General features: G+C 42.7%; 2 protein-coding genes across 3 annotated transcripts; both read left to right on the top strand.

The window, feature by feature from the left end:
• The first annotated feature begins 2,194 nt into the window (after positions 1 to 2,194).
• POLB (DNA polymerase beta) lies at positions 2,195 to 11,545 on the top strand. Its single transcript, XM_053966445.1, has 14 exons — positions 2,195 to 2,822; positions 2,900 to 2,957; positions 3,032 to 3,098; positions 3,623 to 3,697; positions 4,240 to 4,298; positions 4,986 to 5,035; positions 5,446 to 5,497; positions 6,481 to 6,535; positions 6,624 to 6,696; positions 7,181 to 7,251; positions 7,925 to 8,011; positions 8,892 to 8,953; positions 9,488 to 9,627; positions 10,243 to 11,545. Exons 1-14 carry the CDS (start codon positions 2,762 to 2,764, stop codon positions 10,335 to 10,337), a joined length of 1,005 nt encoding a protein of 334 aa, XP_053822420.1. The 5' UTR covers positions 2,195 to 2,761; the 3' UTR covers positions 10,338 to 11,545.
• Positions 11,546 to 12,802: 1,257 nt separating this feature from the next.
• On the top strand, positions 12,803 to 25,329 carry VDAC3 (voltage dependent anion channel 3). Of its 2 annotated transcripts, none has more exons than XM_053966447.1 (9): positions 12,803 to 13,063; positions 14,456 to 14,544; positions 15,652 to 15,701; positions 19,712 to 19,864; positions 20,916 to 20,968; positions 22,277 to 22,504; positions 23,442 to 23,592; positions 24,492 to 24,549; positions 24,840 to 25,329. In XM_053966447.1, the coding sequence occupies exons 2-9, from the start codon at positions 14,478 to 14,480 to the stop codon at positions 24,929 to 24,931; spliced, it is 852 nt and encodes a 283-aa protein (XP_053822422.1). In that variant the 5' UTR covers positions 12,803 to 13,063; positions 14,456 to 14,477; the 3' UTR covers positions 24,932 to 25,329. The 2 variants fall into 2 exon arrangements, with proteins under 2 accessions (XP_053822422.1, XP_053822421.1); XM_053966446.1 differs by having other exon boundaries at positions 12,980 to 13,063; positions 14,473 to 14,544.
• Positions 25,330 to 25,515: the final 186 nt, after the last annotated feature.

Raw genomic sequence — 25,515 nt, forward strand, 5'->3', positions numbered from 1 at the left:
ACAGTCCCAAGGGAACCCTACAAACTGACATCAGGAACCTGGGCTGGCCACTTTTCTTTCCCAAGGAAAAAGGCTGATCTTTGCCTCCAGGGGCCTGTGGCCCTGAGTGGCCGGACACCTCCAAAAATCCAAACGATCGAGGATGTGTCGCAGACCCAAGCTGCCCTCACCTCAAACCTGTGCTGCCCTGACAGTCCCAAGGGAACCCTACAAACTGACATCAGGAACCTGGGCTGGCCACTTTTCTTTCCCAGGGAACAGGACCTGTCTGTGTCTCCAGGGGCCTGTGGCCCTGAGTGGCCAGACACCTCCAAAAATCCAAACGATCAAAGATGTGTCGCAGACCCAAGCTGCCCCCACCTCAAACCTCTGCTGCCCTGACAGTCCCAAGGGAACCCTACAAACTGACATCAGGAATCTGGGCTGGCCACTTTTCATTCCCAGGGAAAAAGGACCGGTCTTTCTGTCCAGGGGCCTGTGGCCCTAAAGTGGCCGGACACCTCCAAAAATCCAAACGATCGAAGATGTGTCGCAGACCCAAGCTGCCCCCACCTCAAACCTGTGCTGCCCTGACAGTCCCAAGGGAACCCTACAAACTGACATCAGGAACCTGGGCTGGCCACTTTTCTTTCCCAAGGAAAAAGGCTGATCTTTGCCTCCAGGGCCCTGTGGCCCTGAAGTGGCCGGACACCTCCAAAAATCCAAACGATCGAGGATGTGTCGCAGACCCAAGCTGCCCCCACCTCAAACCTGTGCTGCCCTGACAGTCCCAAGGGAACCCTACAAACTGACATCAGGAACCTGGGCTGGCCACTTTTCTTTCCCAAGGAAAAAGGCTGATATTTGCCTCCAGGGGCCTGTGGCCCTGAAGTGGCCGGACACCTCCAAAAATCCAAACGATCGAGGATGTGTCGCAGACCCAAGCTGCCCCCACCTCAAACCTGTGCTGCCCTGACAGTCCCAAGGGAACCCTACAAACTGACATCAGGAACCTGGGCTGGCCACTTCTCTTTCCCAGGGAAAAGGACCGGTCTGTGTCTCCAGGGGCCTGTGGCCCTGAGGGGCCGGACACCTCCAAAAATCCAAACGATCGAGGATGTGTCGCAGACCCAAGCTGCCCCCACCTCAAACCTGTGCTGCCCTGACAGTCCCAAGGGAACCCTACAAACTGACATTAAGAACCTGGGCTAACCACTTTTCTTTCCAAAGGAAAAAAGCTGATCTTTTTTTCCATGGGCCTGTGGTCCTCAGTGGCCGGACACCTCCAAAAATCCGAACGATCGAGCATGTGTCACAGACCCAAGCTGCCCCCACCTCAAACCTGTGCTGCCCTGACAGTCCCAAGGGAACCCTACAAACTGACATCAGGAACCTGGGCTGGCCACTTTTCTTTCCCAGGGAAAAGGACCGGTCTGTGTCTCCAGGGGCCTGTGGCCCTGAAGTGGCCGGACACCTCCAAAAATCCAAACGATCGAAGATGTGTCGCAGACCCAAGCTGCCCCCACCTCAAACCTGTGCTGCCCTGACAGTCCCAAGGGAACCCTACAAACTGACATCAGGAACCTGGGCTGGCCACTTCTCTTTCCCAAGGAAAATGGCTGATCTTTGTCTCCAGGGGCCTGTGGCCCTGAGTGGCCGGACACCTCCAAAAATCCAAACGATCAAAGATGTGTCGCAGACCCAAGCTGCCCCCACCTCAAACCTCTGCTGCCCTGACAGTCCCAAGGGAACCCTACAAACTGACATCAGGAACCTGGGCTGGCCACTTTTCTTTCCCAGGGAAAAGGACCGGTCTGTGTCTACAGGGGCAGTGGCCCTGACTGGCCTGACACCTCTAAGAAATAAAAAAAAAACCCAACCCCCCCCCCCCCCAAAAAAAAAAACAAACCAAAAAAAGACTAAAAAAACCAGCACAAAGAAGTTTCCTCAAAAGAGTTAAGTACATGCCTTGTCTGAGTTCCTGACCAGGCATCGTGTCTTGAGGCACGGATAGACTTGCCTTGAAATGCAGTTTTAAACCCTTAAAATGCTGAAAAAAAGCAGAGCTCCCTTCAAGGGAAGCCTTTAAATTGCGGAAAATCGGGCAGTGATTTCTGGTGTAGAAATTATTTTTCCCAAAATTATCCTTGCATTGTATTATCTTAAACCCTTTCCATTGGGTAGGTATAACTGGGAGTGCTGAAAGCCCCGGAAAGCTGACCCATTGATTACTGTGAAAAAGGAAGAGGAGGAAGTGTTGGTTTTACAAACTGGGTGTGTGGCTGTATTTTGGAACTTGATAGTCTGGTATTGTAAAACTGGATTACTTTGGTATTCTGGAACTCGGTATTCTACTGTTTTGAAACTGGGTTACTGTGGTATTAGACCACAGCTGCCGGTGCAGCCTGGAACAGTGCCGCTAAAGCAGACTAGCCAAAAATCTCATATAGGTGAGGGAGAAGCGTGCGCGCTGTGCGCGAAAAGAGGCGTGTGAGTGGGCTGGGTCGGTAAGTACGGACTTTCGAGACCCAGGTGATGTCACCTGAAGCCCATGATACTTGGCTACTTGGGCAAAAAGAGCTACGATTGCATCAAGCCGTGAGGAGGGCCAGGGACACGGCAGACTAATGTCGAGCAGCACACCGACCGCCGGCCGATCCCCTCCGCTGCCCGCGGCCCCAGCCGCGCACCGGGACCGGACGCGCCGTGACGCCACTGCCGGAAACGCCTCCCTGCGATCGCTGCCTGCCGCTCCCGCGGGCGTTCTGTGCCGGTGCCGGCCATGAGCAAGCGCAAAGCTCCCCAGGAGAGCCCCAACGAGGGCATCACCGACTTCCTCACCGGTAGGTGTGTCCGCTCGGTCGGTTCTGTGGGTGGGAAGGGCCGCGGCCCGGCTGCTCTCACCGCGGTTCTCCTGCAGAACTGGCCAACTACGAGCGCAACGTGAACCGGGCCATCCACAAGTACAATGCGTACAGGTACCGCTTCCCTCCCGCCGCGCCCCCGTCCCGGGCCCCAGCCCGTTCGGGCGCTGACCGGCACTGTTCCGTAGGAAAGCGGCCTCGGTCATTTCTCGGTATCCGAGCAAGATACAGAGCGGGGCCGAAGCCAAGAAGCTGGTAGGTGCTTGTGTCGGGGTTGCCGGCTGGAGGATCTGGGGCAGCCGGAGCGGGGACGACGTGCCGGGGGTTCCTGGGAAGCGTGGGAGCAGCCCCGCTTCTGCCAGCGCCTCCTTCCGGTACCCGAGTCAGAGTTCGGGGACGCGGATGAGGTGTGGCCACTGTGGGGGTTTCAGAGCTGGAACTGGGCATCCCATCTGAGCCTCTGCCTGTAAAAATATCTTTCCCCTTTGCCCTCGTATTCCTTTGTTAATTCAGAGATCTTGAGCAGTAAGAATCAAAGCCTTGTTCAAACTTAATGCTTCGGGGAAACTTGATATAGCCCTTGCATTACAGTGTTTATGCCATTTATATTGTACCCTTGAATTCTTGTGCTCTTTTATGATCCAATATTTTATTGTGGTCTTGGGTGCCCCATAGTTCTTTCTGGACTCTAAATTCTAGGGAGTTTTCCTTGCTTCCAACATAAAATGACTTTAAGTGATTTTTAAGTTAACTTGTTTGTACTCACCCCTAATATTTAGGATGGAGTGGGTGCTAAAATAGCTGAAAAGATAGATGAGTTCTTATCCACTGGAAAACTACGTAAATTGGAAAAGGTGAGTTTCTTTCTCCTGTTCTGTATTTCTCAATAGCTGCTTTTCTTGATAACTTGCAAAGTAGCCTGTTTGTTCTGCACATTGCTGTTGTTGTTCCTGGAGAGTCTTAGGAGTGGTGAACACAGGAGTGTATGGTAAGTAGAAATCAAGGATTGAGAAGCTCAGCCAAAGCCTCAAAACTGTCTATTTATTAAAATATTTTAGCTTACATAATCAGCATGTGCAGATCTTCTGTCAGAAGTGGAAATCTGTTGCTGGAAGGCTGTGGAGTTTTGTGCTTTAGGCCTGCTGTTCACCTTAGCATGGCCAGTTGGGCGGTTTTCAGGCTAGTTACATGTGGCATTATTGTGATGCGCCACACTGCCCTTGGTACTGTTTTGCAGTGACTTATAGTGAACCTCCAAACCAGAGTCTGACTAAGCTATTTTATCTTCTCAAGGCTTCTTTTTATTTGTTTGTTTATTGCAAATGGAGTAAAGAAGGATTTGGGTTGCACTGGTTTGTTTTTTTGGTTTTTTTTTTTTTTTTTTTTTTTTTTGTAGATTCGACAAGATGATACAAGTGCTTCTATCAACTTCCTGACACGAGTCACTGGCATTGGGTAAAAGTTTCTTGGGGTGTTTTTTGGGCTTTTTTTCCCTGTTTCTGTTCATTTGATAGACTTAGGAGCAGAATTTGGGTGATTGCACATAATGAAGAGAATGAGCCTGAGCTGATAATGTAATGCCCACACTAACACACTGTAGTCATGATTAGGGGATGGAATGAGGCAGAAGGGTATAGAGTGATGATCTACAGACTTTGTGGTAGAGGAGTGGAAGTGGGAAGCTTCCTGAGAGGGGAAGGACAGATGCAGGTCAAGAATGGAACTGTGGAAGTGAGACTCTGGCCTTAGGGTTTTCATAAAAGGAGAAGCAGAGCCTCGAAGGAGGCAACAAAACAAAAACAAACAAATAAAAAAAAAAAGCCCATCAGAACTCTGCTGCAATGTTATAATGCATTTGGTATTACTGTCTGAAGCAATATTGCCTCTTTGCTGTGACTTTTTAAATTTCTTATACATCACTGTATAGTTATATCAATGCTAAAAAATGTGCAGGCCAAACTTTGGATCTCTGCTGACCAAAAGCATAAACTGAAAATGAGTATGCTGAAAAGATGTAAGCATCACAAGGAACCTCAGTCTTAGTCTTTAAGAACCTACACAGTTATAAATCATTCTGATGTCTTGTTCAGTGTTGCAAGATTCTTGCTGTTCCTGATGCCAGGTTGCCTTGTCTCTTTGCAGTCCTGCTGCTGCTAGGAAGTTTGTCGAGGAAGGAATTAAGACTTTAGAAGGTAGGTGTGAATATGGGGCCTTGGTTCACACTCCAGTAATCTTTTTTTCTGTCAAGCTGCCTCTCCTACAGTGGTACTGTGTTAGCATATATGCCCTAGGCTTTGAGGGAGGGCGTGTAAGATGCTAAAGCTAGTACACAGGCTTAAGGCATTTCATACATATCCAAAGTAAGGTACGTGCAGGTTACATGAAAGGTAACAAGGATTTTGGTGGTCTATTAAGTCTCTGTTGGAAGTGCTCTGTGCATTTGTGCTCATCCTGTCAGCTGCTGTGTAGGTAGTTTGAAATTCCCTCCTTTGAGGTTGTATTCTCCTTACGTATTCTTTACGTGCATCATCTTTGCGCTGATAGAAACTTACTGTAAAATTTTTAGTCCTCAGTTAACTATTTTGTTTGGATTCTTTTCTAGATCTAAGAAAAATTGAGCACAAGCTGACCCATCACCAGCGAATTGGGTTGAAGTAAGCTTTCTTGGGTACAAGTGGTGGTGTTTCTAATGACTCCTTCAGACCAACAGGATGTTGTAAGGTTACACAGGCTAAGTAAGGTTCTCTTCTCTCTGTGCTCTACGTGCCTTTTCAGCAGTTATTTAGAGCTTTTGTTTCATTTGGGTTGGAAGGCTTAGTCTCCATTCAGAGGGAAGTTAATACCAAGTGACTTCTTCAGTTAGCTCATAGAGAGTCACTTCAGCAAGGTTGTGGAGTTGTTTCTTCACAATCTGCATAGAAGTGGCCCAGGCTGGTTTTTTACGTGCTGTGAACAGGGTAACCTTTGCATGTCTGAACGTGAGAATGCTGCGCAGAATGTGTGTTTGTCCCTCAGTATTCATCAGCTTGATTGCTGTTTGTTGAGTGTCTCTTTGGTGTGGTAGTTCTGGAAGAACTATAGCTGTGTTTGTCAGAAGCTGCAAGTGAACCAAATAAAGCCAAATGGTGTTTCACTTGCCCTCTTTTTCTCCACAGTCAAGCAGCATGCTGACAATTTGAGTTTTACAGTGGAAGGCAAATCTATCTGGAGCTGTATTTGAGTTGCGAGCTTCCATTTAGCTCCTTCCAACATAGGTCACCTCTGACCATGGGTGGGGAACCTGTTCCTCCTGCTCGCTGGTCGGCTGAATTGTGTCAGAAACCTTCTATATTTTCAGAGGGCTATGTAAATATTAAGCATTTGGTTATATAGTAATACTTCTCCTACCTCATAACAGCTCTTTGCATACAGTGGAAATACTGAAACCTTGTTCTGAGCATTGTCAAACTCACAGTTGTGAGTCTTTACTGTCACCTTGCAAGATGTTTTCTAAGATGTTTGATGAGAGTCAGGAGCTTTTTGTGATGTGACAGTAGTGTAAGTTACTGTTATTTCCTCTGATATACGTTTAATTGACTAAAATTTTAAAATGCTGCCCCAGCCACTCTTTCAGATACTTCTATTTTTATATTTACAGATACTTTGAAGATTTTGAGAAAAGAATCCCAAGGGAAGAAATGCTGCAAATGCAGGTAAAAATCTCATTGTTAAGAATGTGATGTACTGATGGCCAGTGAATGACTGGCCACCTCTAAACATGCTTCTTTCCTTTTTACATAGGAAATTGTGCTCAAAGAGATAAAGAAACTGGACCCAAATTATATTGCTACAGTCTGTGGCAGTTTTAGGCGAGGTTGGTACTCTGTGATCTTGTTATCTTTATTTTGGGATAGTAAGCAAGACAAGTTACTGTGTAGGTTGTTCTTCTTGACAGACTCTATGCTGGAACCTGGCCTTTCCTGTTAGTATTGTCTTGACTAGCTAGTTCAGTGATGAGACACCTGCATAAATCCTTGCTTCTCCATCCTTCCCCCGTAAAGGGTAGTATCTTGTAACAAATTGTTTGCTTTGTTTTGGACAACATTAACAACATTTGTGTTTCATTGCTGTAGAGTACAGCAAGAAATTATTGGATATTTTCTTATGTATGGAGAATATAAACTTTTGATGAAAGAACAAGATTCTTTTACTTTAAGATTATTTTTTGTTTTGCTATCTCTAATAGTGACCATTCCCTGCTAGAAAAACATGTTTATGAGAAGAGGTAAGATGTATGTACACCAACATCAGTATACTTTGCCACACACGGGATTTTTCTTTGCTTCTTTCTTGCCTAGGTGCAGAGTCAAGCGGCGATATGGATGTTCTCCTAACCCATCCCAGTTTCACATCCGAATCATCCAAACAGGTGCATTTCTCAGATGCCACAGATCAGAACTGTACATTGCATATAATCTTAGACTTGTATTGCAGCTTTTTGTGGTTTTGTATTTACTGTAATATAGACCTTTTCTCTTGGATCGCCATGTTTATTTTGAGGAGTTAAAATTACTTCTCAGGTCCATGTATTACGTTGCATTCCTCTTACGGAACTAGTCAATATACTTATTTTTACCCTTCTCTCCTTCCTCTTCCTTCCCCTTGAATTAATGTGCTTTAATAATGCAGAACTGTAAAGCTAGCTGGATTAAAGGTAGACTGACTATTTCTTTATGTAGCCATAATCATTTAGATGATAAGAAACTGTCCTGCTGCCCTTGTCATCTTTTGGCACTAACGCTGAAGTAGTATTAATGATAGTGGGGTTTTTTTTCATTGCCTTCCTTCTATAGATTTGTTGTTTAGAAGCTGAATTAGATTTTTCATTTCCAAAGGCGATCTCACTCGGAGGTATTGGTGAAAATTTTTTCTTATGTTGCACAACTGTAATTTTATTAGCTTTTTTCCAGTATTATTGTTACATATTTTTCCGTTTGGGTCAAATTTCATGTAGAATAGTACATATAGGAGCCTCTATCTAGTAAATAGGTAAGACAGTCTTTTATTTGTAATTTCTTCTTCTTTGTTACCATTGTTCCTAGTCAAAACTTTTGCATCAGGTTGTAGAACAGCTGGAAAAAGTCCACTTTGTCACAGATATGCTGTCTAAAGGTGACACAAAATTCATGGTAAGAGCTTTTTTGGTGGTGAAGGATGTTTTGGGGGGGATTAGTTTTCCTGCCAGAAGCTAGGATGAATACAATTGCTTGGGTTGCTGGAACTGGGGGTGATGTGTGTTTGTTTTTTTAATTCTCCTGCTTGCATCTCATAAGAATTTCCTGCAGTTAACTCTGAGGGAATACATTATGCTAAGATTTCAGTATTAGAAAGTGTACAGATATTTGTGTAGTTCTAAACCCTGCTGACATAACCTTCATCACATATTGTCAATTGCGTCTGTATTGCTGGATGTTTCCTGGAACCTCAGCACAAAATCACTTCTTCAATTGCACCAGTGACCACTGCTGTAACTGTCTCCTCAGGATCTTGGAAACATTTAGCTTTGATCTCAGAATTATGTTTACCTGATTTTGTCTCATGTAGAATATATTTTAGTCTCCTTTTGTGTCAGTTTTGCTGCAGAACAGATTAAATGGATAAGCTGCTAAACTTAGGATATAATAGGGATTATGTGGGATGCCTAAAGCAAGTAATGAATTACAAGAACATTAATTTTTTATATCCCATGGGGCAACCTGCTGATATTCGTGCATGCTGAAAAGCCTGATAATAATGAGGACAGGGAAATTAGGGCCCTTCCTGGTGCAATAAAAATGTGAGCAGTTGTATGCTATAACAGTTCTCACAACAAAGTGTAAAATAGTGATTCACTGTATGCTGATATCTGGCTGTTCTAGTAAAATATTTATTCAATTCAGCAGGGATTTAACTTTGCTTTCCAGGATGGCTGAGGACTATTTAGAGGTTGTTTAGGGGTGGGGAGGTAAAGATGGTTCTCAAATCCGTTTAATTTCATCTGAATTTCTCGCTTGCCTTAATTCCTCATAGGGTGTCTGTCAGCTGCCAGATAAAGATGGAACAGCTTATCCACATCGCAGAATTGATATCCGGTACATGCATCAAAATCCCCCCACCCAAACCCCTAGTTTAGTTGTCTGCTACAGAGTAGGCATTTGCATCAGTTTTTTTCATTCAAATCTCTACTTCCATGTTCAGAACATGGCATTTACTAGGTTTCTAATGTCTTTGCAGTGTGGCAGCCACTGGACAACTGCCAGTAATTACAACAGGTTATTAGCAATAATGCTGTGCTTCAAATCATGATAGTCTGTTCAGATTCAGAATTGTGTCCTATTTTATCATTCTGCTTTGACACTGATTCTCAGCAGAAGTGCAAGCACCATAACCAGGTAGTGGCTGAACACCAGTAACTTCTGGTGTAGATACGCTGAACCTTTCTTTCATATGCAGTTCCTTTCACTTTCGCATCTGGCTTGTGGGAAAATGAAATGTACGGAGTTGCAGAATGTAGATGCATAAATACAAAGTAAACCTACAAGCGTCGGAACTACTGAATTCTAAATGGCTTGTTACTTCTTTGTTGTATATTTGTTCTAAGTCTTCACTTCTACTTTTTATTCTAGGCTTATCCCGAAAGATCAGTATTACTGTGGTGTACTGTATTTCACAGGAAGTGATATATTCAATAAGAACATGAGAACTCATGCTCTGGAAATGGGCTTCACAATCAATGAATATACAATACGCCGCTTGGGTGTTACTGGTCAGTCTGAGTTTTTGCACAGAGTATTCTTTCCAGTTACGCACTTTGTGTGATCTCCTTCAATGGGTTGCAATTGTTTCGGAAATACTTCTGATAAATGCTATAGTTTGTGAAATTTTTCACGGTGTCCTTTTTGATTATTGGGCACCGTTACAGCAAGAAGGGGCAGCCTACTTACATACAGGCAGCTCTGTGGCACAAAGTTACCTATTGGGCCTCCTAATCTACTTAAAGTCTTAGTGATTTAAAGATTTTTTTCTGTGCCATGCACAGCACATATTTGGTTTCCTACTCTTTTCACAGGGTATGTCATGTCCTTCAGTTGCTTTGCTTTGGAGGAGATGTGATTATATATACCCATGCACAATTATAAATTTATTTAACTGCATAACCACTTGGCCCCAAAGTTAATTCATTACCTTATTTCCTTTGACACTAATAAGAATCAGTATGTAAACACTATGAAAATTTCACAGAGGGTGGGGACGTTGTTCTGGGTGGATTCTTCAGGGTTTTTTACCTACAGCAGTTTTGTCTTAATCTTGCAATGCATTTGGCATTTCTGAATGGTACAGACTTTCCACCTTTCAAATATCCTGTGTAATTTGCTTGCAGGAGTTGCTGGAGAGGCCCTGCCAGTAGAATGTGAAAAAGACATCTTTGACTATATCCAGTGGAAATACCGAGAGCCAAAGGATCGGAGTGAATAACTAACTGCTTGTCTAGGTTTATGGCCTACAGAGATATTTTCATAGCTTCTTATGAAGATGTGAAAGTGCACAGTCTTACTTCAAATGTTACTTGAAAAACGGTATATTACTGATGTCTAAAGCAAATCCATGGCACTTGAACAGAATGTGTCGTGAAGATAAATCCTGTGAGATTTCATTTTCATATAGTCACAGAATAATTTGGGTTGGTAGGGACCTCTAAATGTCATGTAGTCCAGTCCCCCTGCCATGAGCAGGGCCATCTTTGACTAGAGGAGATTGCTTAGAGCTCAGTCCAATCTGACCTTGAATGTTTCCGGGGATGGAGCATCCAGCATCTCTCTTTGTATCTTCTATATATATATATATGTAGATACCAGAATGAAAAAGCGGGCTATATCATGAAGTATTCCTGAAGAGTACCATTTTCAACCACTCTCTGTGTCTTGTCATACCTGTGTTAAGTGTCTTGGTGCAGTGCTGAAGCTCATGACGAGTTGCTCCTGTGTACTGACTTCTAAAATCTTTCCGTATGGGCTATTGGCTAAGGTGGCCATTCTCCTGTTGCATGTGAACTGTGAATTTCGTTACTAGATATGTTGTAGTACTATTGATTGCAGTGCTCTGTGTTTCGTTCAGCTTGGTCTGATTAATTGATGCATTGCATTTTACACCTCCCCTTTAATTGTTGGGAAAAGTAATGAGTATTTTGGATGTGAGACAAGGTCTCTTCAAGAATGCATTACTAGGGATTGTATTTGGGACAGGGATTCTGTTGGTTAACTTAAAAATTTTCAAAGTAGTAAGCTACTAGCTTCCATGTTTTACAGAGCATGAGCATGGAATATATTGGTGCTATTGTATTTGAATACTATTTCTTATTTTCATCTCGCTTAAGCCTGCAGAACAACTAAATTTTCAACTTGTTCTTATACAAGGAGAGTTGATCAATCTTAGTAATGGAGATTACCAGCTGATGCTCTTACTTATCCATTTATTTTCTTCCATTTTACTTGTTAGGAGTTTAATTATTTTCTGGGAATGTTCCCCTGTGCTAATGCATGCAGTAGTATGTAAGAAAACTAGAAGTTAACTTGGTACTATGTGAAGTATTCTGATGCCTCATTGTAAAAATATATATATAGCTGATATATTTAGTATTTACTTCAAATCAATAGGAATAAACAAATTGAATATTCCATCATGAATATGTGATATGTTTTCTCCTCGAGCCAGGTCTTATGAGCTCTCAGAGAACCTATCATACCCAAGATAGCCCAGCTACTTCAAATGGCATAAAATTAGCAGGGTGGCTTCCGAGATAGTGTTGGAAACAGAAAAGTTTAAATAAAAGGCAAAATAACAAAGCTCTTACAGAGAAAAACCCGAACCAGGGGTAAGAGGTTCTTGCTCCTGCTAAAACACCCCACAAAAGCGATTACATCTTTTGTTCTCTTCTTTTTCTAGTGAATTACTTAGGTGGGACCTTTTGGCTTCTGTCCAGTTGGCAGCCCTAGGTTTGAGGTGAAGTCCCAAAGGTCCATGAGGTGTCTTTTTACCAAACTGAGGAGAGAAACTTCTGGGCTTTTTTTCCTTTTTGAGGAGAGAAAGGATAATTTGGCCACTCTCTCAACAGGGGGTATATTTGAACAAATGTGTAGTGGTGTTGATTATTATTTTATTCACTGTCACTTTAGAAGATTAAAAAGCAGTTTACCACGTTTACAAATGTTTCCTGGACAGCACACAGCATTACACTGATGCATTCTCCATCATCTTCAACGGGTAGCCCAGAAGACTACTTTGTCTTGGGCCTTGACACAGAATTCCTTGGCTTTGCAGTCTCTCTCTATAAAACTGAATTCTTCTATGTGCAAAAAAAAGAAAATATCTTCTTCAGAGAGCTTGCTTGTTTTTTGTGAATTATATAAATATACATTGTGTCTTTTTTTTTCCCTCTCCTTTCTCTCCCCACTCCCTCTATCTCAGTTCGCTGGCTTTTCTTCTAGACTTGTACTAGACCGCAAGATGTCTGGTAATCGTGGGAGGCAATAGCTGTGAACTTTATCACTGGGAATCTGTGTAATTGGGCATGTACTATACTCTGGGTGCATACACAACCTTATTTATGTGCAGAATAACAGCTGAGCTTTGTCAGCGATACCAGCTGCAGCATTCTGTGTTTGGTTTTGTCCTAGTTGCAGTCTTACCTTAAGATTGGGTGGGCCTGTCTCATTCCTTCGATTCAGGGCTATAGTGGCCCTAAGGGGTTTGTCTGTGCAGAAGTTCCAGACGGGGCTGACAGTGAGTTACGGAGGTTTGCTGATAAGGTAGGTGAAGGGTTTGAGACGATCTTTGGTGCCCGCTGGAGTCTCGTACCGACTCTGACAGGCTGGGTGAGGCGGGGCTGCCCTGCAGCTCCCTGGGCGCGGGGCCTGCGGCACTGAATACCTCCGCAGGCCTCCTCCGTCCCTCCGAAGCACAACTCCGTATCGCCGAGAGCGGAGGTGGCTCCGGCTGCAGTGCAGCCCTTCGTCGCACCGGCGGGAGGCCGAAGCGCGCTCCTACGCGCGCTCCCGCCACGCTTTGACCGCGCGCAGGACAGAGCGGGGCCGTGCGGCGGCAGCCCCGGTGGGCGGGGCCAGAGCCTGGGCGCGTGCGCAGTGGCGCCGCGCATGCGGGCGTGGGGGCGCCGAGAGGCGTACCGGAGGCAGCGCGGGCGGCAGGTAGCGCCGGGGCCGCGGCGGGGGCCGGGCCGGGCCGGGCGGGATGGGATGGGATGGCATGGCATGGCATGGCATGGCATGGCATGGCATGGCATGGCATGGCATGGCATGGGATAGGGCCTCGCGGCGCTGTCCGGGTGGAGCCCGGTGCCGTCCTCTGGGCCTCACCGAGGCGGAGGCGGGCGTCCCCCGAGTCACCTTGCCGCGGCGGGGCTGGGCCAGAAGCCCGAGGGGGCGCCGGCCCCTCGCTCCAGCGGCAATTCCTCGTCCGCAGGCCCCCGGGCTGCTGAAAGGGCAGCCCCGGGCCGGCCCTCCCTCTGAGACCAGGCGGCCGGAGGTCTTGCCAGCTGCTCCGCTTTCTCGGCCGGGAGGCACGAACTTACGGGGCGGCTGCGACCGAGTGTTCCCACGGCGCCGGCATTTCATAAGGGAGAGGGAGAGGCGCCGGAGCGCGCCCGCTCCGTTACCCGTTGCGTAACGCGGGCAGCGCCGGGGCGGGGGCGGCGCTCGCGCTCCCGGGGCCGCGCAGCCGTCGCCCCTCTGGTTCCACCGCGAAAGGTGCGTGGCGGTGGTCGCGGACAAGGCCCGCCGCATCCGTCGGGAAACATGAAACCGGCCTCACGGTTATTGTTATTTCTTTTGCGGGGATGGGGTGGTGTTTAAGGGAGTTTTTTGTTTTTCTGCAGACTCATTTTAGAAGAGAAAGTCTAATTTTCCGCCGGGGAAGAGTTTGCCTTTTTTTTTTACTTTTTTTTCTGATGCAGAATCCCTAAATTGTAGTAACTAATAAAATGTATCATCTATGCTGCAATATTACGTGCCCATCCGTTTGAGCTATGGTCTCCTATGTAGTTGTAACAGTATTAGGAAATGTACCCCTATTAGCAAATTTAGTTTTTGCTGCTCTGTGTGCACAGTGCAGAAATACTTACTGATGGCTACTGGACAGTATACAGAGATCTCTTTCCTATTTTTCACATCTCTGAAAAAGCTTTCTGTGGAGTCACAAGTGCAGATGGAAGTGACACCTGTTTTCCTTTGGGATTGTTAAGCATTGACATTGTTTGCCACTTGAGGTCCCTTTCAGAAAGCAATATTTCCTCATCAGAACAGCAGTAAGGCTCCTATGAGTTCTTTTTGCAACGTAAGACTGTAAGGCCAGCATACGTAGTGGAATGTAATAGCTGGGGTTCAGTGATTCTAAATGGATTGGCTTTTATAAATTTTTTTGAATCTAAGCTTGTTTTGGACAAAGCAACAATGATGCAAGGATGACTTTGATGAACATTCTTCAACAATCTGGCAGTTCTGTATCGGTGACGTACTCAGAGACTACTAATCATAGATGTTTATTAATGCTTTGGATATAGTTTACATTTTATGCTTTTACAGCTTGCTGTGTGTTTCAGATCCAATGGCTGTCCCACCGTCATACTGTGACCTGGGAAAGTCTGCCAGGGATGTTTTCAACAAGGGATATGGTAAGTAAGATGAGGATGGTTTGATCGCCTTTCATATTTTTCCCTTAGGCATCTTGAAAATGAGAGATTCCCTAATAGCTTACCAGCAGAGCCCTGGAGCATCTAGTCCCTTCTGATTCTGAACTTTGGACATGTGTTATGATAGTACTGCAGTGGCAAAGAGTTCAAGGGGAAGAGTGCAAGTTTGACCTTAATATGCACTCCAGAACAGTCTCTGAAAAATGCTGTGTCCTTTTTTTACCTTGTGATTTTTCTATTTAGAGTCATTAAATCAGGGATACTGATGTAGATTGCTGTAGGAGACCACATGTGGCAGTAAACAGGTTCCTGAGGAAGAGTGATCTTTATGTTAATCAGAATAGCTTATTGTTAAAGCTGGAGTGCAGATATTTTCACAGTATTTGCATTTGTCCCTTTTCTGGAAACAGTACTAGAAGGTGTTGATTTTGTGTGTAATAAAGATTTCATTTGTATCCTAAATCCATATGCTGCATAAAACTAAAATGCACTATGGTCTGGTCTCTCCCACCCTGCAGTTCAGGCTTTGCTAAGAATCAACTCAAGTTCCCTGCTTTAGAGTCAGTTACTTCAAGCTTTTCTACTTAGTGCAAGGGCCAGATATTTCCCTAGATTCAGAGCAGATAGAAGAGGAAGAAAGCAGTAGTACTTCTGTATATGGCACTGATTGAAGTAAGTTGAAACTTTTTTTTTTTGGAGTAGAGAAGAAAAATTTCCTGCCTGAAATCAGAAATAAAATGTAGACTAAGTAAATCAGAAGAGATGGTTAACTGTATTGATGGGTCCTAGACTGCAGGTAGCTACAGAAGGTGGAGGTACTTCATGGTTGGTATCTGTTGTGACTATAAATTATAGTCATATTATATGTTATGACTATCAATTATAGTAAGGCAACTTACTTTGAGTTGTCAGAATTCCTTCAATCATTCTTCCCATAATCCTCGTAACCCTCACTACGATCAACAACTGTTTAAACATGAAAAATGTTTCAGGTCAGTGTACCCTACCTGGCATACTTTAGGTGTGTTGAAAATAAGCCTTGTTTGTATCTTTCAGTGAAACAGGTGGTGTGTGCTATTTTATTTTCAGGATTTGGAATGGTCAAGTTAGAGTTGAAGACCAAGTCTTCCAGTGGGGTGGTAAGTATTTGGGGCTTTCAATATCACCAGCATAGCAGTGGAAGGACAAATTCCTGAACTGATAACAAGTATTAAGTTGGTAGCAGGTGTTGCTTCTCTCTTTCATTTCTCATTTTAAAACTCATAGCTGACTGAGATATTTCTACAGTAGTATGAAGCTGATGTAGCAGTACTTTTTTTCCTGTGGCATGCAAGAATTTTTGTACACCTTGTTGTTACTTTCCTGCCTGTTCCATTGACGTATCCCAAACATGAGTTTCTTCACCTTACATAGCTCTCATTTCTACTTATGAATGCAACTGAGTTTCCCTGTGGTTACTAGTTTTCATAGGAATTTTAGTCCAGAGGGACTTTTATCCAAAAGGTCAAGGGACAAGTAAGCACCGGAGTTTAACTTAACTGTGTTTTCACTCATTTCCACTGTGCTTAAAATTCAGGACTTAATTAAAACTGAAAACAGTCCTGCAGTACCCTGTATGTAGAATTTGAGAGCTTAAGTAAGCTTTAGCATTCCAAGTAACAAGAATATCCTGTGATCCCCATTTTAATGATGGAGAAGTGGAGCTTCCTCACAATTTCACAGGAGGGCTGGCAAAACTAGGAATGAGTGTCATAATTTTGATCTTTAACCACAGGCATACATTATTTACTAGATAATATTTTTCTTACACTGACTTGGAGTTCTGCACGTCTTACCGCTCAGTGCTGTTCTGATTGGTAAGACGAGTCGCTTCTCAGCCTACTTTGTAACCATATTTGCCTGAGCTCCCTCCTTCTCTTGCATTCTTATTGTGCAAATGGTGTAAGTCCTTACTTCTGTATTACTGCATTCTGTCTCAGTTGAGCTTTTGATGATTGCTTGCATTGTGCACCAGGAATTTGTGGCCACGAGGAACTATGTGGTCTCCATACTATGGCTGCCTCTGCTTACTGACATCTCTTGATAGGCAGTTTTCCTGGCTGGAAGTTTTGATTCTCAAATAATATGCTTATAGTTAATTATGCTGTCTTCTGATTGTGATGGAACATGAACAACTGTATTAAGTTCTAAAATGGGCTTTTTCTTTTCCATGCAATTTTCTCTGGATGTTTATTCAGTTGGTAAGAATGGTGACTGTTTTGACATGTTGGCTCGTTATTGCTTTGTCTGACAAGCCTTTCTGTGCTGCATACTAAGTCATTTGTAAACTGTTGAATTGTTTTTAGTCGTGTTGTTATTCACGTTGTACAGTTTGACTGTGTCCATAACCCTAGATCTGCTGTATGATCCATGTGTGTAAAGCCATTTGCAATCTTTGTCCAACAATCCACAAGAAGAAAAACAGCAAGAGGGAACACAAGATAGATATGGTATTGGTACAGTTGTCTGTTGCTTCGGGTTTTGAGCTTGTTAGTGATTCTGATGCAACAATAATAGAGTTTTGGGGATGGAGATGAAGTTAGGAACAAAGTGTGAGAACTAGTTCATACATGGATATTAATAGTACCTCAGATTGTTGCGACACAAACGTTTGGGTGTTTTTCCCGTGGACTTAGAAAACCACAGTGATAGTGTCTATTGATTATAACTGCTTCATAGATTGCAAGTGGCTTTGCCTCCTAAGTGCATGGCATTCCTGCAGAAGCCGGGCACCATGAACTAGAAGGACAATGAGAAGCTATGCTTATCTGCTGATGCAGACTGGCGTGTGGCGTGGAGCCAGAATGAGTTTGATTTTTCAGCTAAAAAAACTTCAAGAAATTATATTTGGTGAGATGTTCTAGTTTACACAGATAAAGACTGATGGCAGCAGACTTCTGTCTCTGTGGTGTCTGCTTCCAGAAGCAGATTGAGTTCTTGATGCCTGACAGAATGCTTTGGCTCTTGATCATATGACAATGCAGGGTTTTTATTTCCTTTGGCTTTGAGACAGATGTTTACAATCTGTCCTTTACTTGATCTGAGAAAGAAACCAAGATTTTTAAATCAGTTTCCTATTCTAAGATTAGAAGAAAATTACTTCTGAATTTTGATGCACATCTTTACACTGAATTTGTGGAAGTGACATTAGAACAATTACGACAAAGACTACTTTAAGACATAGCAATTATGTCTTAAAGTAGTCTTAACACATCCTGACTTCTGTCACATGTTTTGGTAGCTGGCTAGATGCGTTATAATAACTGCTGTGCTTTTGCAGTAGTGCATTATCTTAAGTAAGTGTCTCCTTCTGCCCCAGCAGCATCCCTCACTACCCCAGACTGTGTGTAAGGAGTGTGACCTGTCTCCCCAGCACTTAACAACCATTTAAAGACAGTCTTTGTATCCATGTATATACTCTGCAAAGTCCAGAATTGTCAAAGTAATGTACATCCAGGAATACAGTCCTGGAATGAGAAGGATCTGGAAAGTCAGGGCTCCAAAGCTTGGATATGTTGGAAATGGATCCTGCCATCTCTTAAGCACTGTATCTTTCAATACTTAAACTTCAAGAGAGACAAAACTTGTAAATGTAGTGACAGATTATTTATCTTCCTTCAAGGGAAATATTGGAGAGATTAGGATAACAAATGAGAGCAGTTCTCAGATGCTTCTTAAAACCAAACTCGTACACCTTGAGCTTACTACTGCTGCAGTGTGCCTATTCACTGCTTAATATTCAGCTGTGCGTGAAACACTGAGTAGACTACCTCTTGTGCTATTCCAGGAGAGATGTATATTGAGATTTCAAGTCCACTAAATAACAGGAAGCTCTGGTGTGTGAAGAATTGACCGAATAGCATATTACAAAATACATGTTACACAAAATTCAAAGTTGTTCATTTCATTACACTACTGAGTGAAGGACCAGCCTGACAGAGTGATGTCAAGGTGCTCAGGTCAGGTTACTTTCTGATACTGTAAAGGAGAAAAGGTCTGCAATTTGAAGGTGCCTTATGAAGGGTGACTTAACTTCTGAAGTGGAGTTACTGGCTGAGGGAATGAAAGAGAAGTTGTGGGGGAAGATACTAAACTCACCACCACAGTATATGAAGAGTCTAAATGACAATAGCATAAATGGTAGGGGGAACCACAATGTTAGGGTGCAGTAGTTGGCATGAAAAGCATCAGTTCTCCAGAAAAAATTTTCACTGCTGAAACATGGCGGGGGGAAATGACTACAATGCAGAAACACACAAGATGTTCGGAGAAATGTGAGAAAAGACTTTTTTTCTTTTTGCTATTCACCTAACTTGAATGGAGGATGGCTTTTCCTAAGGGGGAGCGGATTTCCAGGACTGCAATAGGTGCTTTTCCATCCACAAATGGGACAGTACTAGTAAGATGATAAAGGAAATTAGAGGAGATTGTGAAGAAAAATCCAGGAATATATACAGCTTTGTATCCCAAGCAAGTATCTTTTTATATCTGGATATAGAGTCACGTGAAGGTACAGAGCAAATTGTGGAGTGTTGAAATAACTGCCACTTTGGCAGTGGAAATCAGAAAATGGATTTTTTGATGCATAAGCTTGGGAAAATGTGCGGTAAAGTTAAGATGTGGGGTAGCAAGTAACCAAACTCCTGTGATGAGAAGTGAATGAAGGTGTCAGGTCTTGGTGTAACAGGGCTTTTGCCAACCTAGGCAAGTTCCAAGGCTCTATTAGTACACCTCAATAAAAGAAATATTCAGAACAGAGATGCCAGAAGGAGTAGCATTTTGTGAAGCAAAAGAAATTATTTTAGGTGGGGATAGGGAAGAGGAGCATGATGATTTTGAGGGTTCTGTCAAAAGGCCTAAGGGTGTGAGTGCTGGCACTTGACAAGTGGAAAAGCTGAATGTAATTAAATATAAAGACTGCTAAAACTTATGATTAGCTGCTTAAACCCTGTGATTAGCTCAGTTGATTAGAGCGTGATGCTAATAACGCCAAGGTTGCGGGTTCAATCTCTGTATGGGCCGTTCACAGAAGAGTTGGACTCGATGATCCTTCTGGCTCCCTTCCAGCTAAGACTTGTTTTGTGATTTTGTGATACTGTGCTCTTGACAGGAATTCACTGCAACCGGTTCTTCCAGCACGGACACAGGCAAGGCTTCAGGCAGTCTAGAGACCAAATATAAGGAGAAAGACCATGGACTTACATTCACTCAGAAGTGGAACACAGATAACACACTGGGAACAGAAGTTTGTGTCGAGAATCAAGTAAGACCGAGTAGATACTTTGGAAATGTGTCTGCAACTGGTATGAGACTGTATTGAGATGAACAGAAAACACTGGAGAATGAAAATTGCACAAAAGTATCTGGAGTATTAAAAGAAATTACATGTATTTGCAGAACACACAGGCTGGGAGTGGGGGGTGCTAGGTAATGATTTGGGGGTACAGTTACTGCAGTTATAGGTGTGTGGAATTACCTAGCTCAGTTGAATGAACCTAACTATGTAGAACTGTCACTGCTGCAGCCAGGCAGAGAAACCAAAGACAGGTCTCATAATTTTAAATGCTTTAATGTATAAGAACTCAAGTTTGGCTGCCTTGAGATCAAATATATTTTGTAAGGTTGAAGAGAAAGATGAATGTTTGCAGCTTGGCACTGCTTACACAAAGGGTTGCTAGCGTGCAGCACTCTCAAAACACAGTTCTTTTTGACATTAATAGGTTTATGCCTTTCACTTAATGCCTCAAGGTAATGATGCCAAAGATAGTACAAATTCTGTAGTGCCATCTGCCATGTATGGCCATTCATGTTTGTACTTTCACCTGTGCCTTAATATAGAAAGTGCTGTCTAGCTAGTAACAAAGGTGGGGGAAAATGAGATGGGTATGTGCTTTGGCCTGTGAAGAAGTACAGTGTCTTTAACAGAGTATCTGTAGATTATGAGAGAGATTTTTGAGCTACAGTATGGACTCTTTGAACTATAAAGAGTAAGGAAACACGACTTGAGCGGTTTTCTTTCTGTCATTATTCTGTGAATAATTTTCTTGTGGTCAGCACTAGATGCGTCATCTTCCTGTATGTAAAAACAAGAAGGTTTTACAAAGTCTCTGCTGTTAAAGGGCTTCCTTGTGGGAAGAAAAAGTCTTATTTTAATCCTTCATCATGCAGCATCTTCAGATTTCATTGTAAATCATGAGGGAGACATTATAGTTCTATTTTGTTTTCTCTTTAGACAGGAAGTAAGAGTTCTAGTAGTGGAATATAAGAATTATGTTTCAACTGATTTTTGAGCAGATGTGTATTTTTCTTTGCAGTTGGCTGAAGGGTTGAAGGTGGCTCTTGACACTACATTTGTACCAAACACAGGGTAAACATTTTCTATTACCTTTATCTACAGACTGCTAGAATTTCCCATAACTTCTAAAAATACTTACTCTGCTCATTGTGTAAAAGCTCAGCATTTATTGGAGAAGATTCTGCAGTCACTGTAGAATCTTCTGCAGGCAGTGGATAATACTTTACTCAGAAGGACAAATTCTGCTTGAAAGCATTCTTCAGCTTTTTGGCCAGTGGCAAATTTATTGTTCTGCAGTAGGTACTAATCTCTAACGCTCCCCTTAAACGACTAGGTCGTCATGTTCTTGACAGTCCTAAGGCTGTCAAGTCAGTAAAGCAATTTTTTTTTTTTTTTTTTTTTTGCTGATGCTTTTGGCCAAATGTCTGTGCGCAGTTGAATGAGGTAGAATGGGCAATGGAATAGCACTTAGTTGTCTTTCTCAATTCTCATGTACTTTAAATTTGGTAAGTAGCAGAGCAAAGGAGGGCTGTTTATGTCTGAATAATGCATAAAGATTGAGACTGCTTTGCAAATAAGGACTGGTATTAATTTATTGATGGGGAGAGCCTGTCAGAAGACTCTTGAGTTTGAAATACTGCTTGGATATGAGGAATTAGAAGCTAAGTCAAAAATGAGACCCCAGGCCTAGGTGTGAGCGACAGGCAGCACAAGTGTTCTGCCGTGTCTTGAGTGGAAAAGAAAGGAGGTTGGGGGGGAGAATTAAAGAGATGGTAAAGTTTTGTCATAGTTGTATTTGAATTGGTAGCAAAATCAACAGAGATCTGCATCGGAGGGAGGAAGAGGTATCATGAGAGAGACAGAAAAGGCAGACTAAGTGGATGATGTCTGGAGGATGAAAAAATCTGGTTTTGGTAGAGGAGACTGCTACCCAGCAGTGAAGAAAGGAAAGCAAGCACTGCACAAGGAAGGAACAGTGGAGAGAACCAAACAGACAAAAATTCATTGAAAGACAGCCATTGCTGCAGGTTTATGAATGCTCCTGAAATAAACTGATGATGCCATAATGCATTATACTCACAGAGAGAAAAAAAAAAATTGAAACCAGATGGGTTTTAAAGCATTAAGGAGAAACAATTTTGTCTTTCTTGCTTCTTGAGGAGTGTGTGGAGTTTGAGGTGGTAGGGAGAAAAGCGGCACCAGGTGAATATACCTAATACCATAATCCTTATCCTGTGCCCTCTTTTCGGCAGCAGTTAAGTTTCGAGTAGGGAATACAGTAGTTTCATTAACTGGCCTTAAGGAACATGCATATTGGAATAAAACTACATATATTACATACTTGTTTACTACTGCGGATAAAACTGCATGTTTCTGCAGGAAGAAGAGTGGAAAGTTGAAGACCACCTACAAAAGAGATTATATACATGTAGGCTGCAACGTAGACATTGATCTCTCTGGACCAACTGTTTATGGCTGGGCAGTGGTGGGCTATGAAGGCTGGCTTGCTGGCTACCAGATGGCTTATGATACAGCCAAGTATAAGCTTTCACAAAGTAACTTTGCCTTGGGATATAAGGCAGGAGACTTTCAGCTGCACACTAATGTGTAAGTATTACCTGAGCCTAGAAAAAAAACAGAGGAGTCACACTATAGGAATAGTTAGCAGTAATGGCTTTAGGTCAAAGGTGGGTGAAGGGAATAGGATGCTGATTTATTTCCAGTTAATTTATATTCAGTGTTTTCATTTCCAGTACAACTAAAACAGGGGCAACTTCCCATCTCTTGGCTGTCTTGACACCTTGTTTTCTTGACACCTTGTTTCAGAGTAATTTTGGGGTTGTATATCTAAGATGGTGATGTAAAGGCCCTTTATGGTAATTTGTAATTAAAAGCTGTGAGCTTTAACTTCTGTAATGGCACAAGACAAAAAAAGCCTTCATTTAAACTATTGTACCTTCTCCCCCTCTCCATCGGACAGAAAGTTTCTCCCTGAGAAATGGCCAAAATGAAGGAGAAAGGCAGCTGTAGCATTGTGTTTGTTTCCAGCTGTCATCCCTGCATAGCTCTAGTCTTGGCATTCAGATGGCCTGAGATGCTTTGAAGATGGTGTATTTAAACAATTGTAATGCCATAACGTGGTTTTCAGTCTTCTCATTTCAATAACTGAAGTCTCCTTTATGTGTTACTACACAGTGGCAGTAATCACTGCCACTTATCTGGGTGGGTTGTTTGTTTTTTTGTGGTTGTTTTTTTTTTTGTTTGTTTGTTTTTTTGTTGTTTTTTTTTGTCAGAACCTCAAACTGTAGGTCTCTGGCCGTTGCAAAGTCCTGTTCCATTCTGCAAAGCAAAACATGTTTTGTGTAAAAAAATAGGAGCACCAGTCTGCCAGCTCCAGTTAGGAAGTAGTGAGCGTGGGTTCAGGGAAGTATTGGATCTCTTGGTTCAGTTTAGGAGATAATGATCAAATGATTGTGGGGAAGGGTTAATCTAAGGAGTTACTAAACAAGGCAAGGCTTGACATACTTGCATCTATTACAAACAGGAATGATGGCACTGAGTTTGGTGGGTCTATTTATCAGAAGGTTACTAATAAGGTTGAGACATCAGTCAATCTTGCATGGACTGCTGGCAGTAACAACACACGTTTTGGTATTGCTGGAAAGTACCAACTGGATGACAAGTCTTCCGTTGTGGTAAGAATTTTGTTACAGAAATGAGTATTTCAAGCTTCCCTAAATACTGAAAATTCATGTTATGAAGCAGTTGCTTTAACTAGTTTCTGAGGAAGCATGGTAGATTGCAAACTGTGGCTTCTGTTGTGGTTCAAATTTAAATTGGGACCTCACACATCACACTTGTGAAATTATGGGGCAAAAGATGTCCTAAATATAATTTTGTCCATAGTGAAATAGTCCGACTAGTGTGCTTGGAATAGTGCGCTATTGTGCTGCGAAATGTATTTTAAAAGGTAATGAAAGGACGCAGTGTCCTTTTAATTCTGAAATCCATAATGTAAAACCCTATTAAGGTTACAATGGTGGAAGTTCAGCTGAGCTTACAGCCCTCTCCGAAGAGTAAGCTAACCCTTGAAAGTCAGCTGACAAGTGAGTATTTTAATACTAAGAACTGAAGTAACAAGCATTTATGTTTCAAAGCAACAATTAGTTCCAGGACCATTGAACCAAAATTAAAGATGAGAAATAGTATAGTAAAGAGCTCAAAAAGTAGTAATGCAGAAAGGGGATTGCATATTCATGTATTTCTTGCTCATTAGAAGAAAAAAGAAAATCACTCCTGAGTGATGTGAACAGGCTCTGAGGAACTGTAGTAAGTAGCACTTTAAAGGCTATAAAGACATAATAGAGGAGGCAGTGAAGAACAACATGGCATTCTGTGTAGGCAGAATTGGTTTAGGACTACCATTTACTGAGAAAAGGAAAAGATTGGAACATGCTTCTAATAGAGGTTCGTCTACAAGTAGCTGAAGAGCATTAATGCCTAAGCCCCGTTCTCAGGGCACTGGGACACTTCTGTAAGAATACTTAAATATTCAGTTTATGAATACTGTGATTTTTTTTTTTTTTCCTTGTAGGCTAAAGTGAACAATGCCAGCCTCATTGGAATTGGTTACACTCATGCCCTCCGACCTGGTACGTAATTCTCACTGCAAATGGGCAAATAGCATTAAGTACTACACTACGGTTTAATTCACTGTCATCTTAAAAACAGAATAGCATTAAGTACTATACTATGGTTTAATTCACTGTCATCTTAAAAACAGAACAGATGAACATAGGAGCTAGAAGTTTTTACACAGACTCAGAAGTAAAGGATGTCTATGTACACAAGTTCCTGTGGCAACTAAGCCACATTAGTGAGGTCAAGAGAGCACTGTACAGGCATCTCAGTGTATGATGGTTCTCATGACTTGCTTTTATAGGTGTAAAGCTGACACTCTCAGGCTTGGTTGACGCCAAGAATTTCAGTGCTGGAGGTCACAAACTCGGGCTGGGATTTGAGCTGGAAGTCTAACACAGCTTTAAGTAAAACAACTGGTGGTGCTCTGGAGCATGAAGGAAAAGTGTACCCCATGCATTTCAGCCTTAATATTACTCTGAAATTTGAAGAAGTGTGAACTTTCTACTCTGCCCAAGAATGACTTTAACCCAATGCTGAAGTCCAGAGTGTGCCAGCACAACAAAGGAAGACATGTGAAGGCATGCATGGAAGTTGTGATGTTTGTGCCACATTTCAGTTTCCTGTATTTTAAATCTGTTTCAAAAAAAAACCAGAAGAAAATCCAACCTCTCCCCACTATTGTATTGCATTTTGCATGTCCTATACTCACAGGCTTTTATAAAAGGTGGTCTCTGTGCCGTAGTGGAAATTTGGGGTTACATCAGAATGAAATAAATTGGTCACGGTCAGAACACAGGGTTGGTGTGTGTTGACTCTTACCAAGTTTCCATCCAGCTGGGGGTTTTTTTGTGGGTTTTTTTTTTTGGTTTTTTTTTTTTTTTTTCCATGCAACTGTAAGCACAGTTAATAGATAATTTGCAAATGCTTTGTTACAATATACCTGTACACTGAAGATTTCCTTCTCCTGTGGTTTCTAG

This window comes from Vidua chalybeata, chromosome 28 (assembly GCF_026979565.1).
Source record: "Vidua chalybeata isolate OUT-0048 chromosome 28, bVidCha1 merged haplotype, whole genome shotgun sequence".
NCBI classification, from domain to species: Eukaryota; Metazoa; Chordata; class Aves; order Passeriformes; family Viduidae; genus Vidua; species Vidua chalybeata.